Source organism: Echinops telfairi, unplaced genomic scaffold, assembly GCF_000313985.2.
Source record: "Echinops telfairi isolate 266 unplaced genomic scaffold, ASM31398v2 ScPeMD7_26;HRSCAF=91, whole genome shotgun sequence".
Lineage (NCBI taxonomy): Eukaryota > Metazoa > Chordata > Mammalia > Afrosoricida > Tenrecidae > Echinops > Echinops telfairi.
In genome coordinates, this window is record NW_022103923.1 from 1,476,008 (window position 1) to 1,493,652 (window position 17,645).

The 17,645-nt window shown below is 39.0% G+C and overlaps 1 protein-coding gene across 1 annotated transcript in view; it reads right to left on the bottom strand.

Annotated features, from left to right (window-relative positions):
• Nucleotides 1-17,645, bottom strand: part of RPGR (retinitis pigmentosa GTPase regulator) — a 59,768-nt gene that overhangs the window by 27,529 nt on the left and 14,594 nt on the right. The window contains exons 8-11 of the mRNA XM_030885410.2: nucleotides 16,204-16,359; nucleotides 11,747-11,871; nucleotides 9,434-9,613; nucleotides 8,318-8,489 (exon numbers count right to left, since the gene is read on the bottom strand). Of these exons, the coding sequence (XP_030741270.1) occupies nucleotides 8,318-8,489; nucleotides 9,434-9,613; nucleotides 11,747-11,871; nucleotides 16,204-16,359 (633 nt within the window). The remainder of the gene's footprint in view (nucleotides 1-8,317; nucleotides 8,490-9,433; nucleotides 9,614-11,746; nucleotides 11,872-16,203; nucleotides 16,360-17,645) is intronic.

The following is a 17,645-nucleotide window of genomic DNA, read 5'->3' on the forward strand; positions in this document are numbered from 1 at the left end:
CCTCCTCCCTTTCAGCAAATAAGGTTGTCATCTGCACATTATTGTTGTAATATTATATTGGATAGTATAATATATGATATAATATATTACTTATATATTATAATATAATATTGTTAATAAGCCTTCCTCCAATCCTAATGCCACATTCTTCTTCATATAAGCCAGTTTCTCTGATGATTTGCTCTGCATGCAGATTGAACAAGTGTGGTCAGAGAATACAACAACCCTGATGCACACCTGTGATTTTAACCCATGCAGTACTCCCTGTTCTGTTCACACAATTGCCTCTTGATCAGTGTATAAGTTCTGCATGAGCATAATGAAGTGTTCTATAATTCCTATTCTTCTCAAGGTTATCCACAGTTTGTTATAATCCACATAGTTGAATACCTTTGCAAATTCAATAAAACACAAGTAACTATCTTTCTGGTATTCTCTGCTTTTAGCCAAGATACATCTGACATCAGCAATGATATCCTTTGTTCCACATCCTCTATCCAGCCTGAAACTCTGGCAGCTCCCTGTCAGTGGACTGCTGTAATCATTGTTGGATAATCTTCAGAAAAAAAACTACTGGCATGTCATATAAGTGATAATGTCCTATAGTGTCAGCATTCTGTTGGGTCACCTTTCTTTAGAATGGGTACAAATATGGATGGATCTCTTCTAGTCAGTTGGCCAAGTAGCTGTCTTCCAATTGTGCTGGCATAGACGAGTGAGTGCTTTCAGTGCTTCATCAGCTTGTTGAAACATTTCAATTTGTATTCCATCAATTCCTGGAGCCTTCTTTTGGCTAATGCTTTCAGTACAGCTTGAACTTCTTTCTGCACCATTGGCTCTTGCTCATAATATGTTACCATCTGAAACATTGGAATGTCCACTAATTAGTTTTGATACAGTGATTGTGTCTTCTTTCCATCTTTTCTTGATGCTTCTTGTGACATTCAATATTTTCCCATATAATCTTTCAAGATTGCAACTCAAGGCTTGAATTTTTCTTGAATTCTTCTGATTTAAGATATGATTGGTTTTCTGATTCTAGGTCTTTGCACATTTCATTATAATATTTGCCTTTTTCTTCTCAAGGTGCCCCCTGAAATGTTCTATTCAGCTCTATGACTTCATCAATTGACTCCATCATTGATGAATATCAAATATTGTAGCCTTCAATATGGATTACAACTCAATGTAAAGAAGATCAAAATCCTCGCAACTGGACCAATAGGATAAATGGAGAAAAGGTTGAAGTTGTCAAGGACTTTGTCTTGCTTGGAGCCACAATCAATACTCATGGAACCAGCACTCAAGAGATCAAAAGACAAGTCGCATAGGATAAATCAGCTGCACAAAACATCTGTACAGTATTGAAATTCAAGGCTACTAATTCAAGGACTAAGGTCCACCTGATCCAATCCATGGTATTTTACATCGCCTCATATGCATGTGAAAGTTGGATATTGAGTAAGGAACACTGCAAAAGAGTAGATGTGTGTGAATTGTGGTGTCAGAGAACACTGAAAGTAACATGGACTGCTAAAAGGACAAACTGGTCTGTCTTGCAAGAAGTACAGCCAGAGTGCTCCTTAGAGACAAGGAAGACAAGACTTCATGTTACATACTTTGGACATATTGTCAAGAGAGACCAGACTCTGGAGAAGGACATCATGCATTGTGAAGTAACCAGACAGCAAAAAAGAGGCAGGCCCTCAAGGAGACTGGCGGACACAGTGACTGCAACAATGGGATCAGGCACCTTTGTTCTGTTGTGAATACAGTCGCTATGGGTCAGAACCAAATCAATGCTACCTAACAAGAACAACACTCCTTGGGAATTAATGCAACCCAGCAATCAAACACGGTGGTAACCAGCCTCCAAGATGGACCCTATGTCCTATATCCTCCTTATATTCGTTGCCTTCCACATTTTACCAGAATGGTCTATACGGACAACAAAATAGAACAGAAATGATTGGCATGTCATTATAGCATCTTCTTGGTCACTCTAATACTCACTACCTTTCTTTGATTACTCATTCTAGGGGATGCCATGTCATGAGCATCCCTATGGAGAAGTCTAGGAGGTAAGGAAGTGACATCCTGCCTAAGGCCATGTGTGAGCTTAGAAGTAGATCCTGCAGCCCCAGTCAAGTTTTCCGATGACTATGACCTGATCTGACAGTGTAACTGCAACCCCATGACAATCCCTAAAATAAAACCACTAAGTTATTCCTGAGACTGTATGAGCTGTTGATTCTTGTTTTGACCTAGTCAAGTTTTAGGGTAATCTGTTATGTAGCAACAGATGGTATAAGTACTTTCATGGACAACTGCAAGGTTATTATATAATAAAGTAGGTAACTCAAAATGACAATGTTTTGGTGGTATGGTGGGTTATACATCGGGCTGCTAACCACAAAGTCAGCAGTTCCAATCCACTAGACACTCTATGGGAGAAAGATGAGGCTTTGTACTCCTGTAAAGATGTACAGTCTCTGCGTCAGACAGTGTAAGATATGACAAAATAATAATTTATAAATTATCAAGGGTTCATGAGGGAGTGGGGAGTGGGGAGGCTTAGGGGGAAATGAGGAGCTGATGCCAGGGGCTTCAGTGGAGAGCAAATGTTTGGAGAATGATGAGGGCAATGAATGTACAAATGTGCTTTACACAATTGATGTATGTATGGATTGCGATGAGTTGTATGAGCCCCTTAGAAAATGATTTTTTAAATAAAGAAACACACAGGGGCAGTTCTACTCTGTCTTATAGGCCACGATGAGTCAGAATTGGTTCCCTAATAGTGAGGGAGATGCTGTCTTACACTCTCCTTAGTAAGTCACTATGTCCTCATGAAGCATTGCTATGAGTCAGAATCAACTCCGTAGTGAGTTTTGTTTTGTTTTTATGCCTTCGTTAACTAACTACCCATACATTTGAGGATAGTTTAATGAAGAATTCTCTAAAAAATCCAAGTCCACAGCAAACTCTTCCATTTAACTCAAACCAGTAGATAATCATTTTGTGTTTATTCCATCTGAGATACTGTCAACTTAAGGAATGGCTAACTCCTAAAGAACTTATACAGTCTAGAAGGGAATATAGAATATGACGTAGGATAATGCGAAATCACATCCAAATGATGCAAACCAGGAAAAATTTCACTAAGGAGGTTTGGGGAAGAATGAAAAGAATTCTGAGATGCAGAGATGGAGGTAGAAGCAGCAAAGAATGAAATGAAACCCATCGCTTGCTGAAAGAACCCTGGTGGTAGAGCTCCATTCTACTCTGTCCTATAGGATTGACATGAGTTGAAACTTACATGATGGCTGTGAGTTTGGTTTTATTTATTCCTGACTGAAGCTACAAAACAGTAGTCTGAGCAAAGGAGTAGAAAAAGGACACAGATGAAAAGAAGCTATTACTGACAGTTTACCACGTGCCAGGAATATTTTATTTTCTAGATGTTGGTTAACCTCAGGGTTAAAACAAAAAACAAAGGTGCACTATTATATCCTCATTTTGCAACTAAAGAAACTAAGGTTACTGGCATAGAGGAGCCCCTGGTGGTATAGTGGTTACACGTTGGGCTGCTTAATGGGAAGGTCGGTAGTTCAAACCTTCTCCATGAGAGAAGGACAGGCTTTCAACTCCCCTAAAAAATTACGATCTCAGCAACTCACAAGGACAGTTAGTTCTACCTTGTCGTATAGGTTCGCTATGAGTCAGCATCAATGTACCATGGCATTGACTTTGGAGGTTTGGGGGATGGCTCAAGTTTCAAAATCAGCTCCAACTCCAGTCAATATTTTGGGTTTTATGGGCCATATGGTCTCTATTCTAACTGACTAAACTGTGCTGTAAAGCAGTCATTAGTCATTGACAACACATTCAGAATGGGTGAGCTGGAGGCCTAATAAAACTTTATTATAAAAACAAGCTACTGGCCACAGTTTGCAGATTCCTAGGGGAAATTAAGGTTTTAGGAAAAACACGATTGAGAAATGAATCTAGAAAATCAGGGGTCATATGGAGACATATACTCTTATTTTCATACATATTAGGGATCCTCTGAAAACAATGCATTAGATGGCAACGAAACTGCACCTGAGAAAGAGGAATGTGGACAGTGGTATGCAAAATAGACTGACGAGGGCCGAAAATGACATTAAGAAAATAGGATTAGATCGGTGACCTTGCCTCATACTTAAGTAAGAATACAGACCTCTTGAATCCTGCTCCATTGTAGATTCTCACCAACAAACTTACACACTCATCTGTACAGTGATGCCTCAGTTGTCAGACTCAATTGGTTCTAAACTCGTGTTTGAACACCAAAAATGTCCAAGAATGGATCATATTTTATTGTTGGTCCTGAGGACCCCAAATTACACTTATCAATTCATTTTTTCCAGGACTTTAAGTCACTATGGAGGCTTTTACCCTTCTCATGTATCACGTCTCGGATATGCGACGGCTTTCAAGTAGTTTTCGATTTATCCAAAGTAACAGTAACTGTTCAATCTCTTCCATCGTCTGGGTTCTTTGTTTCATGCTTAACGATTTCACACCCTTAACTGCTTTCATCTTTTTTTTTTTTCCAAAAATGTTGATAATGTCGACTTAGCCATGTTGAATACGGTCACCAAATCAGACAAGCGGTGACCTGATTAAAATTCCACAGTGCTTTCTTTCCTTAACTCTATCATGGTACTCACAGTTTTCCTCTTAGTTTTACTGCTGGTATCACTAACTTCTTTGGGACCATAATTTCATATTTTAGGCAAATAAAGCATTATAAACACAACGTTTAACACACTAACACAAACACTATATTCGAATGTTGTCTGAGCGAGAGTGGTGCTTAGAATGAAGCGTCATCCCTTTGTGTCCAAGGTGACTTGACTCGTGACCCACTCTGAGACCGTATGGGGTTTTTGCAAGTCACAGTTTTGATTGAATTATCAAGCAGAGTTCCAAACACCAAGCAAACAAAAACTTTGCTGTTCAAATAGTGGAAAGTTTGAGCCTGAAGCTGCTCAACAACTGAGGAACTTAGGTATTAGTACCTAATTTCTCATTTTTTCTGATAAAATGCATTATATGTCTTTTCTTTACAGTGACTGTGATCTGCATGCCAGCCCCTCCTGTATTCTCAAGAACTCTGCAACCTGGGTTATACTCTCTCTCTCCGGTTGTACCCATCTTTCTGGTCCTCCTAGCTCACTTCCACCAGCATACTAAACTGCTATTTCTCATTGATCCCATGTTTCCCTCTAGCTGCCCGCCCATTTCACTGTTCCCCTTCATGATCAAGATATGCCAAAGAATGATCTATACCCCCTTAACTCCTATTCAGTTGATCTTCCTCATTCATGATTCAATCAATACACTCTGGCTTCTGCTCTGTCCTTTCTTTGGAGATACTCTGGTCAAGATCGTCAATAATCTCCATGATACAGAATTAATTCTTTGCACTCTTATTCCTTGACTTTGTAGCAGTACTTTGCATTTATGACATTACTGTTTCCTACCTTTCCTTCCCCCTCCAAGAGTTCTCTGTTGGCCCTTCATCCTCTACCCTGTACATATCATATTCTAAGGGCTGTTTCTCCTCTCATGTAGTTGTTTCAGCAAAGTCCATGGATTTTAAATATCATTTTTATGTTGATGATTTCCAAATTGATAGCTCTCTCCAGCCTTCTCCAGAAGTATAGGCTTGAATTTCCAATCACCTGTCTGTTATTTCCCCCTAAGGTGTCTTGCAGATTTCTCAAGCTCAATTATTTTCATCCTCAAGCTTGTCAACCATTCTCTTCCCTAGAAATTACCTGTTGTTTTCCCTTTCACCTCAAATCTAGGTATAATCCATTAACAAAATGACCAAATCTAGTTGGTTTTGTGTCTAAAATATACCTCAAATATGCCCCCTTCTCACTATGTCTACTCTAAAGGGTATGGTTAAGATGTCATCGTCTCGTGTAAAAGGCTCCTAAGAATTCTTACTATGTGGCACTATGGCCTCCCTCCACTCCACACAGTGACAGAAATGACCACCTTAAGATGTATTAAGATCATAACAGTGTATTGAAACATATCACTCCCCTGTTTAAAACTCTCTAATGCTTTCTATTATACTTAAGGAAAACATTCAAACCACATAGGTTTCTCATGGCCAATAAAACCCAGAACAATCTTTCCCCGTGTCTTTTTTCAGTATAATTGAGTCTGGTTGTTTTCTTGCTCTTTAAACTTCGCTGGCTTCTTTCACTTATGACCTGCCTTCAAATCTTTGCCTATATTATTTTCTTTGCCTGGAATGCAGATATACTCATTCTATGGCCATCATTTTGCTATCTACCTTCCAATATTTGCATGGCTCTTTGTTCTCCTTAGCTTTAACTTCAAGGCCACCTTCTCAGCAAGCTCTTCTGTGAATCTTCCCCCACACCCTCTTTCCTTCACAGCGTTTACTGCAACTTTACACGGTCTTCTTCTCTACTACAAGCAGGGATCATGACTGTTAGGGGTCCTGTTGATCTGAACATTTTATACGGTGTTTGGAACATATTGGGTACTCAGAAGTAGAATTATCTGTATTTGACTTAGAGAGTCGGCACCAGGAAAAGCTACCCACCAACAAAGAACCATGCCAAGTGCTGTGGGGTCAACTTCTTAGAAAACTTATTAGAGCAGTGGTTCTCAACCTTCCTAATACCGCGACCCTTTAATACAGTTCCTCATGTTGTGGTGACCCCCAACCCTAAAATTATTTTCGTTGCTGCTTCATAACTGTAATTTTGCTAATGTTATGAATCGGGCGACACCTATGAAAGGGTCATTCGACCCCCAAAGGGGTCACAACCCACAGGTTGAGAATCGCTGTATTATAGCCTTATTATAGCCCAGCCTATCCCTGAAATATACTGCCTGCTTGACAATCATTAATGATGTCATTACTTGCTCAAAAACCATTACTTTTTGGTGGCATGCCTAAGACATGAATGTCTCTAAATCAAATTATTTAGAATAGGTTTACAAATAAAGATTAAAATTTAAAACATGTATCTCTAACAGTCAGTACCATGTAATCAGCAAGATAAAAACATGAAAATAATTATATGTCTTATGGGGTTTCTGGAGGTGGTAAGGTTAGTGCTAAGCATTTTATACCCCTAATATCATTGAACTCTCACATTCTCTCTTTCAAGTAGGTATTAACTCCATTTTAAAGATGAAGAAACTAAGGAAGAGCAAGATTATATCAACTTTCCCAAAGTCTGTCATAGTTAATAAATGTCATAGCTGGCATCTGATCCCAAATACATTGGAACCGCACACCTCATGCTACTCACACCCCATGCTAATCACACACAGGGCCAGAAGACCTGCATCCAAATTCTCTCCAAGTGTTTTGTGAGCTGAGTGATCTTGGGCGAGTCACTATGCACAAAGGGGCTTTTAAAATGTTATAGAGAAATGTCATTATCTTTCATTTCCATTTTCCATGTACTTTTTGAAGCCCCCTCTTTGTTTACATCATACATTGTTTTAGAAAGATATGCAGGGTATTAGAAAGAGGTGCAAGGTACACCGGGTATTGACACCTGCTCTTTTCAGAGCCAGTGACAATGCCTTGCTAGGGTAGTACTGGATTTGAGTTCAAGTAAGAGGTGGCAATTTAATTACAGAAAACATCTTAAGATACATTGAATACAGCCTAGATTCACTCCCTGTTCCTACTTAGCCTAACACATGCCATGATTGTCTTGTTTCTCCTTTCAGCCTCTGTTTAATTTCATAATTTGCTGCATTGCTCAGAGGCAAATGTGAGACTTCCTGAAAGAGACTCCAAATAACTTTGAGGGTTTTCTCATATTTTCCTGGCTGTTATCACCCCAAAAGCTAATTCTTTCTATGTTTTTCGTTAACAGAGACACCCTGGGACTAAGACTTAAAAAGAACCCTACTGTTCTGTGTGCTTGTTCCTGGTCAACCGCTATTCATTTCCTGTAATCATCCGGAAACTTGACTTAATGTGAAACATCTCTACGTGACTCCCCCAAAAGAGTGAATTCCAAAACAAAGAGATATAACCTTTATGTTTCCTGAGCATAGACGACAGTCCATCAGGAGAGCCTGCGTTGCTGTTGATTCTCTCCACTGGTGTCATCTTTAAACAAAGTCTCTCCTTTTCCCTCTATCATACGAGTTAGTGAATTGACAGTGCTGCTTGGCCCATACCCTTCACGGTGGTAACAATAACAGCAGGAATCAAAAGCACAATTTCCCTGAGAGCTGGAAGTGTATGGAATGTTACCTTGTTCTATTGATGTCATGGATTCATTCTCTTTCGCGGTGGGCTCCTCCAGATCACTACTGGACAAATCATCAGGAACTGAAGTTTCAGGAAGGGGATCAGGTGATTCCTGAGTCTTTTCTAGTGGAGGTTTTATGTGCATCATTGCTCCAGCAGCATCTGGGGACTTTTCCTTTAAAGTCAACAGGTGAAAGAAGTTGTTAAATGAGTGTATATATTGAACGGTGACATAAAAGACCCTGCAGCTGGCAAAAACATTTCAGAGAATGCCCACAAAATCTGCCAATGTTCCACAGTACTCACTTTTAATAATCTCCCAAAGGTTGTTCTTTTCTTTCTCATAGTGGTTTTTAAATGGTCATTCCCTCTCACGCACCCAAACACCCATGATAGTAAAGTGTGTATGCTTTCTCTGCCTTCCCTAAGCAACCAGAATTATTCACTAAATATCAACAAACAACAGTGACAAAAACATACTGGTGGGGACGTTTCCCAATCTTTCCATATATGAGGAGGCTTCAAACAATTCCTGGAAAAATGGAATGAAAAGATAATAGAACTCCCCCACAGAGTTTTGAACCCCCCTCATATACCTTATTGTAATAAAAATCCAAGAAGGAATACACGCTAGAATGTAAATGTTTGTGATGTCTCCTTTAACAATGGTTTCCATTTTTCATTTTAAAAGTCAATTTTGAGAGAGACTAATCTATCTGGCAAACTGAAGCCCTTATTTCATTGTTTCATGCCTCATCATGTATAGAGCATACACTTCCACTGCTCCTGAGGTGTACCAAAAACACAAAACACACAGGTAAGGTTAAAAATCTCAGTAAACGCTCAGTCTGAAATGATGAGCTATGTATACGGACTGATGCTATGGACAGCACCACTGTTCAGAAACCTACTAAAGGTAAGTTTGAACTTTCTGATCCGTATGTTTGGCAAGTGGACTATGAATTCACTTGATTGGTTTGTGAGTTCTCAATTCTAGTCATTTTATTTAGTAAGTCTTACTGAAAGAACACATCTGTAATTTAAAAGTGGATTTTTTTTTGTCTGGCTTTCTTTGCAGTAGCAGATAATACTCTTAGATAGAATAGGCTATGACAGTACCCTCTCTCTTCTCCTAACACGGGCCGATAATGTTCTACGCAGTGTACTTTCTTGGGCTGATTCACATGTGGGCAGAGATGGCACTGGAGATAAGCAAGGCTCATTTATTTCATTGGTGTCCATTGCTTTAGCAAGTTGTGGAATGGCAACAACTAGCATGTGACATCCACCACAGGCAACCTGTAGCATAAATCCATGGAAAAAGTAATCATTAGCCTCAAATACAAATGGGTTTTGCCAGCTTTCAGTTATAAAACACATACTGTTCATTGAATTTTACTTCACAATACTTTCTTCTTTCTCTCCATAAACATGTACACACATAGTACAACTTGAGAAAATTAGAGCCTGCTTAAGGCAGAGACTTGCCCTAAAAGGAAAACTCAAATATTTACCATACCGCTCAAAGACAGAAAGCATGTGTTTCACAGGAATAATAAGGCAGTATGGTTATATGTATCTATATAAGCAAACTTGAAAAACACAATTATGCTTTCATTAAACACTGTTTTGAAAAGTTAAAACATTTAATCCACTATTCTACTTTCTTTTTGAAATTCAAATGAAGTATTCTTAGAGCACAGTCTCACTAAAATTTTTAAAACTATTTTGCACATTAAATGTCTTTTATCTTAATTGTTTTAGAAAAGATATATTTAAACTGGGAAAGAGCCTGGATAGCATTGTGGGTTAGGTGTTGGGCTGCTAATCATGAACTTATGGGTTAAAGCCCAGCAGCCCTGCTGCAGGAGACAGATGAGGCTGTTTGCGACTGCAAAGGATTCAGTCCTGGACCCCCTGTACAGGGTGGCTAGGTGTTGGCATCATCTTGATGGCAGGGGATTTTGTTCAGCTTAGCTATTCAACTGGGAGCAACATTTTTTTTAAATGTCTCTAAGCCTTTTTCTTCACATAAAAATGTTCAATGCATAATGCTTAAAAATCTTAAGAGCAAAGCCTGTACAATTATGGGTAATGATGACAGATAAAATCAACATTCAAATTTCATTGAGAAATATGATTTTCAAGAAAATGTTAAGAAAAAAACCCAGAGCATAATATTTATAATACACAAATTTCTAGCAACTTCATGTTGTTCGCGTAGAATGTTGTAAGCGTAGAATGCTTCGTGTTGTAAGCGTAGAATGCTCTGCAGTTTTCCCGACCATATTTATATAGGACTTCGAAAGATTATCTTCCCTTTAAGACAGTAAGGAGCATTGGTAGCATAGTGGATTGTGCATTCGGCTGTTAACTCAAAGGTCATCAGTTCCAAACCACCAGCCACTCCATGAGAGAAAGAGGAGGCTTTCCACTCCTGTAAATACAGATCTGCAGTCTTAGAATTCCCCAGGCGCAGTTCTAACCTACCCTGCAGGATCATTATGTGTCAGAACTGACTCAGTGACAGGAAGTTTACATCCCTAAAATTAGTAGAATAGCTTTAATGCTGTAGACATTCATTAAGTGATTGTCCGTCACATCAACAAATGCAGTGGAAGGGGTTTTAATCTTTGAGCCACTGAGTCACTGGAGACCAGGAGATTATTGCTATCATCAAGTAAACAGAATGTTCAAAAGTCTATGATTTCTAATTGTAAAAGTAACAGAAACAACACAGATGATGTCTTAGGGTAATGTGATGCCTGCAGAAAGAACAGATTCTTATCTGACCAGCATATCAACAAGAATATATATACATATTATATAATTTTACTTTATTGTGAGTTAATCCAGATATCATATCATTCCATAGTTCAGTCACATCAAGCAGTATTGCTACCACAGTTTCCAAATGTTCTTTCCTTCCTGGATGTCTTGACATTGTCTCCCTTTGACCTCTGCCACTGCCCAACCACTGAACACTCCCCTCCTCCCCAAAACCCTTATTCTACTTGCTGTCCCTAGAGGTTCATCAATAAAATATATCTTTGTTAACAATCTTAGTTTATTATCAAATTTTCTCCTCTGCAGTATGTGAGTATCTCAGTAATATTCCATTCAATAAATATTTACTGACGACTACTGTGAGCCAGCCACTCTTCTGGCCTGCTTTCCAAGAGACACAAAAGAACAAACCTGATGCAGCAGTGTTAGGGCAAAAAAGATGCTGAAGGAGAAAAACCAGGTGAGGAACAGATTTTTTCAGAGCAGTACAATGTCTTGGCATGAAGCTTTTAGAAAACTAATATACATATTCAAAATATTCGTGATACTCTTTCCTACAAGCAGAAGGTACTTATACTCTCTAAAATACTGAGAGACTCAAACCCAGGATTATGAAATGTACACAGGGAAACATGATGCACTTACCAGGTGAACTTTAAACTTCAAAAAATTACAGCACAAAGTAGGAATGAAGTGGTTCGCAAAATTCTCCTCTCCAAGACCTAATTTTCCATGCCGACCATCTCCAAAAGTATACAAATGGCCTATATCTTAAATGAGGAGAAAAAAAGAGAAATAGATCTATACAAGTAGTATCTTTCTAGTTTTCTAAGTTTTATTGACATAGAATGCATGTTCAGTGGTTTAATTATATTAAAAAGAGTTATTAATTCATCACCACAATCCATTTGGGAACATTTTCTTCATCCCTGGACCCATTCTTATTTTAGCTCCTTACTTTCCATCAACTTCCCCTGTCATAACCCGAAGAAACTATTAATCAATCACTGTCTCTATAGCTTTACCTATCCTGAATTTCACATATAGAAAATTATATTAAAAGGACCTCAAAAGAAAAAAAAACCCACAGAAAAGCTCAATCCAAATGAAAGTAGAATAAAAAGCAGAAAAAGTTTAAAATGTGTCAGAAGGGGAAACAAATGGCAGGATGTAAAATCTTAACCTATCTCTATCTGCAGTAATCCACTTTCCTAAGCTCTCTGATAACAAGACAGTTCACAGCATACATCCGTTTCTAAACAAATACTTAAGAGACATTAACTGCAATGACCATTTCCCCCTTCATTCTGGTCCATTGTTTCCACACACTCTGCACTCTCTTTGCTCCTGTAGATATGAGATGGAAATAAATTCCTAAAGCCTGTGAGCGGTTTATGAAGTTGGAAGCCAGTCACACCATGCCTTGTGTGGAGAAGCACGCAGTAGAAGTTCTTGTGTCACAACCATATACTCCAGATGAAGTTGTTTTTGTTTTGTTGTTTGTCTTTTTTGCATTCTGACCTTATACATCCAAGCATAAACTAAACTCTGTCATTGCTCAGATTAGGGCGTTTTCAACCTCCACAATATTGACAATTGGGGATAGAAGATTCTTGGTTGGGGATATGTGTGTGTGTGTGGGGGGGGGGTGTCTTGTGTGTTGTAGGATGTATTAAAATATCCCTGCCAGTGGAACACCTGCCAATCTATCCCGATTATGACAATAAAAATGTCTTCAAACATTGCCAAGTGTCCCTGGGAAAATCAATCTAACTATCCCTTTCTGAACTCAGCTACTGCACTGAGGACTACTACTGAAGAAAAGGCCAGAAGCCTGCATCCTGCCTAGTCCCTTTACTATACCTGGGTCCTTGGCACATCTCTCCAGATAATCCTCTACCCCTGCCTAGCAGCTACTCTGAACCGTGGGTTCTTTTTCCCTAGCCGCCCCCACCCCTAACCCCTCCAAGTGCCATTGAAGCTGAAACGTATTTTCGTGGGTGCAGCGAGGGGATTCTGCCTCTAGCCTAGAGATCTAGAAGGCTTTCAAATGGAAGCCTGAAGGATGAGTAAAGCTTAGCTGCAAGAAGAAAGCAGAAGAACAAAGGGGTAAATTATATGAGATGGGGCAAGGGAGCTAAGAAGGAATCATGCCACAGAGGACCCTACTAGCTTTTAATAAGAATTTTGAACTCCACTTTAAGGGCAATGAGAAGCTAAATGAATTTTGAAGATAGAAAATAACATGACATTTCAGGCCTTCCAGTTCAAGTGGCAGAGTGATTGCATACAAAGAAAATACAAGAGGACTGACTGGAAAAACGATTAGAAATGATAGCATAAGATGGGAAGTTCCAAAATGAATGTATAGGAAAAAAATGAATTCCCTATCAATTGTTCTAACCACTGTTCTGATTCCTGTGCATAATTCTTGCTGTTTTCTTTTCCTTTCAGGTTGCCATGAGTCAGAATTGACTAGGTGGCTGTGAGGGGGTTTTTGGGGTTGTTGTTGTTGTTTTGGGTGTTTTTTGAGTTTATATTCCCTATTTCCTTTTTTATGCCTTTGCCTCCTACTTGACACAAATGTATCTGAGTACTCTTTGAGGATTTAAAATAGTTTTTTAAAATTTGTTTTTAGGTAGAAAAAAATTAACTCTGAACTAAGCCCTCCGATTACAGCCCTTACTTTAAACAGCTTTTCAGAATATGAACTATTGGTAATAATGGAGAACTGGTATGAGCTTAGAGATAATTCACTACACACCTATAATCATCATGGAGAAAACAAATCATCATGGAGGGAAAAAAAACCCTCTCCCCTGGGGAGAGACCATGAGCCAACAGGCAGTGCAGGTGATATTCAATTATTTCCTGATTTCACTCATTCCTTCTCCCATGGGGAGGAAAACTACTATGCAAATTTAACTAAATAATCTAATGGTATATTAGATAATACATTAAAATGTCAACCATCAATGGCGATTGAGAGGTGCTAAAAATGGCAGTTAGGACTTAGAGACTGAGATTATGATGCCAATGTGAGGAATATGCACAGCAATAGTTCTTTTTTTTAAACCTTAATAAATCATTTTATTGGGGGCTCTTACAGCTCTTATAACAATCCATACATATCAAGCACATGTGTACATATGTTGCCATCCTCCTTTCCAAAACATTTTCTTTCTACTTGAGCCCTTGGTATTAGCCCCTCTTTTTTCCCCTCCCTCCCCCACCCTTCTAGCCTCATGAACACTTGATAATTTATAAATTATTCTTATTCTCATACTTTACACCATCCACTGTCTCTCTTCACCCATTTCTATTAGTTCTTATGGAACTATGAATGACTATGTCTTTAAATTCTATGCAATTTTATTTCATGCCATAGTAGCAAGGCCATCAATGCTTGATATTTGAAAAGGGAGTCTTCTCTGAAAGGTTCTTTGGGGAAGAAGGGCCAGTTTATGGTAGTATCTTGTATTTGTCAAAGCCTGGTTCTCCTAAAGTTGCCCTGGCGGTGTAGTGGTTACACACTGGGCTGCTAACTGCAAGGTCACCAGTTGGAAATCACCAATTGTTCTGCAGGAGAAAGACAGGGCTTTCTACTCCCCTAAAGAGCTGGAAACACTCGGGGGCACTTCTATTCTGTCCTCTTGACTCACAGTGAGTTGGCATTGACTCGATGGAGCTTGATTTGGTTTGTTGGAGTTCTGCTAACCAGCTACCTTTACCTGACGAGCTCCATCATAGCTGCAGCTTTTTAGAAAAGGGAAAAATAAAGATAGCAGTATCTGGATTGTTTCAAAATACTAGGTGGGCTTTTGACTTTTTAATGCTTCGCTGCTTTTATCGATTGAAATGTGACGTAGAAGGAGTGAAAATACATTTCCTGTTGCTCCTAAACCATGAACACAGGGGAAGATATCAATTACCTACAATTAAGTCACGTTAGGGAAGAACCTTTATTGAGTCCTACATTAACAGCATCCAATTTCTCTGATTGGAAATCGGCCCCAAAGCAACATTGCCCAGGCTACATGAAAAAGTACAGAACAGACGGTTTTCAGAAACCCGGTGTGTGTTCTGTCAGGGCTCTCTGAGGGCCCTTCTGTGCAGCACGGTGAAAGGAGCAGGAAGGAGTCGCTCCTGAAAGCGCCTCCTGGTGGCAAAGGTGTCATACAAATTGCTTGGCTTGAATGCAGTCTATCAGATTGAACAGGGAGACTGTTTTAAAATAAATTCTTTCTCTTGGGATTATTCTTTCTCTCCTGAGCATAAAGGGTTTCCAATTTGATACAGATTCCAAAGAGTTTAGCTTGCTGACAGCATGGACATATATGGAGGCTCTCAACCTATGGATCATTTCCATTTTTAAAAAAATGGAATTAAAATAAACCTAGGGAGGGGAAAAATGAGGACCTAATGCCGGGGGCTTGAGTAGAGAGGAAATGTTTTGAGAATGATGAGGGCAATGAATGTACAAGTGTGCTTTACACAATTGATGTATGGATGGATTGTGATAAGAGTTGTATGAGCCCCTAATAAAACTATTTAAAAAATACGCCTACTCTTCATTAATCTTGTCCAATGTTTCACATTTATGAAACTGGTAAAAAATATTCATTATCCAAATACTTTGTGCATTAACAATGTACACCTGGCAGTAATGACAAGATGGCTGTGAGAGTTACGGTTATTTGTGATAACTTGATTAGGATATGATTTACCGTTCTTTGGCAGGTATGTAATAACGTAATCTGGAAGTTATGTAATGATGGGATCTGGAAGTTGTGTGGACATTGTGTGATGATGTCATCATCCTCCATTTTGTGATCTGATGTGGCCATACTCCATTTTCACATAATGCTGATTGTCACATAGCAACCTGGTCTTTGGAACCAAGCCACGTCAACACGGGAAAAGTAATAAAATAGATGCCATGAGTTTAAAACTAAACACATTTGATTACTAAATAAGAAACACCATTTGCTCAATCATTAATCATTAAACTTAAGTTAAATACATACATTCCCTCTATTATTTGTCTTGCAACAAAATCTACAGTTGTGCAATAAAAATAGGACAGAAATTGTGATCCATACTTGTTATCAAAGCTGTATGATTTTCGCCACAGGAAATCTCACATATTTTCTGATCCTTCGTGAGTTCAAGGGGTGTGGGATTTGTTGCTTCAAAAATAAAAGTGCCAAGACCCAACTGGCCAAATTGCCCCAGCCCAAAGGTATACACTGCTTTCTCTGAAATAAAGAGCAGATACAAGAAAAGGGTTGCACGGAAGCAGGCCCAGTTGCCAGTGTGTCTAAAAACATTGTGACAGTCAATCTTTCTAATGAAGGTCAAGTAGTGCTCGTGAAAGAAATTCCTACTTAAGGATACCTAATACTTAAGTATACACTTCTCAATGACAGAGAAGGAGAAAAATTATAAGGCACCGATATGCAAACATCATGGCACGAGCCTGGTTTTATCTTTTACACATAACAATAAAAGGGAGACTGCAAGTAAGCAAACTGCATTGCTTCTAAGGAAACAATATAGATGAGATACGTAAGTGGACGAACTACTTGAAATTTCCCTAAAATTTCCACACTATCTCTATAGAAAGTACCTATTGTCATTAAGCTGATTCTCACCACTGCTTTAAATAACAATTTTAAAATTGTGCTCTATATGGGGGAAAAAAAACCTTACCTTTAAAAGGAGTTTAATAATTTATTTTATAAAATACAAATTCAGAAGAGAATCTGCAACAGATTTAAAACAGAGTCACTCACTCACTGCCATCAAGTCGATTCTGACTCAGAGCAACCCTATAGGACAGGGTTAGAATAGAAAGCCTTGTCTTTAGCCCCCCAAAACATACAGTGGATATGCTAAAGGAGCTCTGGTAGTACTGTGGATTAGGCATTGCACTCTTAACTGCAGGGCCACTGGTCCAAACGCACCAGCCTCTCCCTGGTGCGTTTGGACCAGTGGGGCTATCTGCTCCCATAAAGATGTCAGTCTTGGGAAGCTTGGAATCTACTTTAATGACAACGGGTTGGGTTTGGACTTGGTTTAGGTATGCTAGATTTATTCTCCAGTAAGGATCCCTTTACTGGGAATTGCAATACGAATACTTTAAAATTGATTTCAAAAGCTCATCAATAACTCTTAGCTATGATTTTCTAGAAATGGAAAAGCATAGAAAAACAAGATAAATGAGTGGCTGGTGATGAAAGGGATAGTATATGCACTTACAACTCCCGCTGGCCAACATACTCAGAAATGCAGCACTTATTACTTCATTATAGTCCTCCTTTCGGTTCAGCACCAAGTTGCTAATAGAAAGCTGAGTGGTTTGAACCTACCAACCGCTCCATGGTGGAAAATGTGGCAGTATACTTCCCTACAGACATCAACCAACCCACCCACTCGTTGCCACTGAATTGATTCTGATGCACAGTGACCATGCCTTGGAAAATCTATGCGGCAGTCCTACTGTGTCCTACAGCGGTGCTATGAGCTGGAATCAACTCAATGG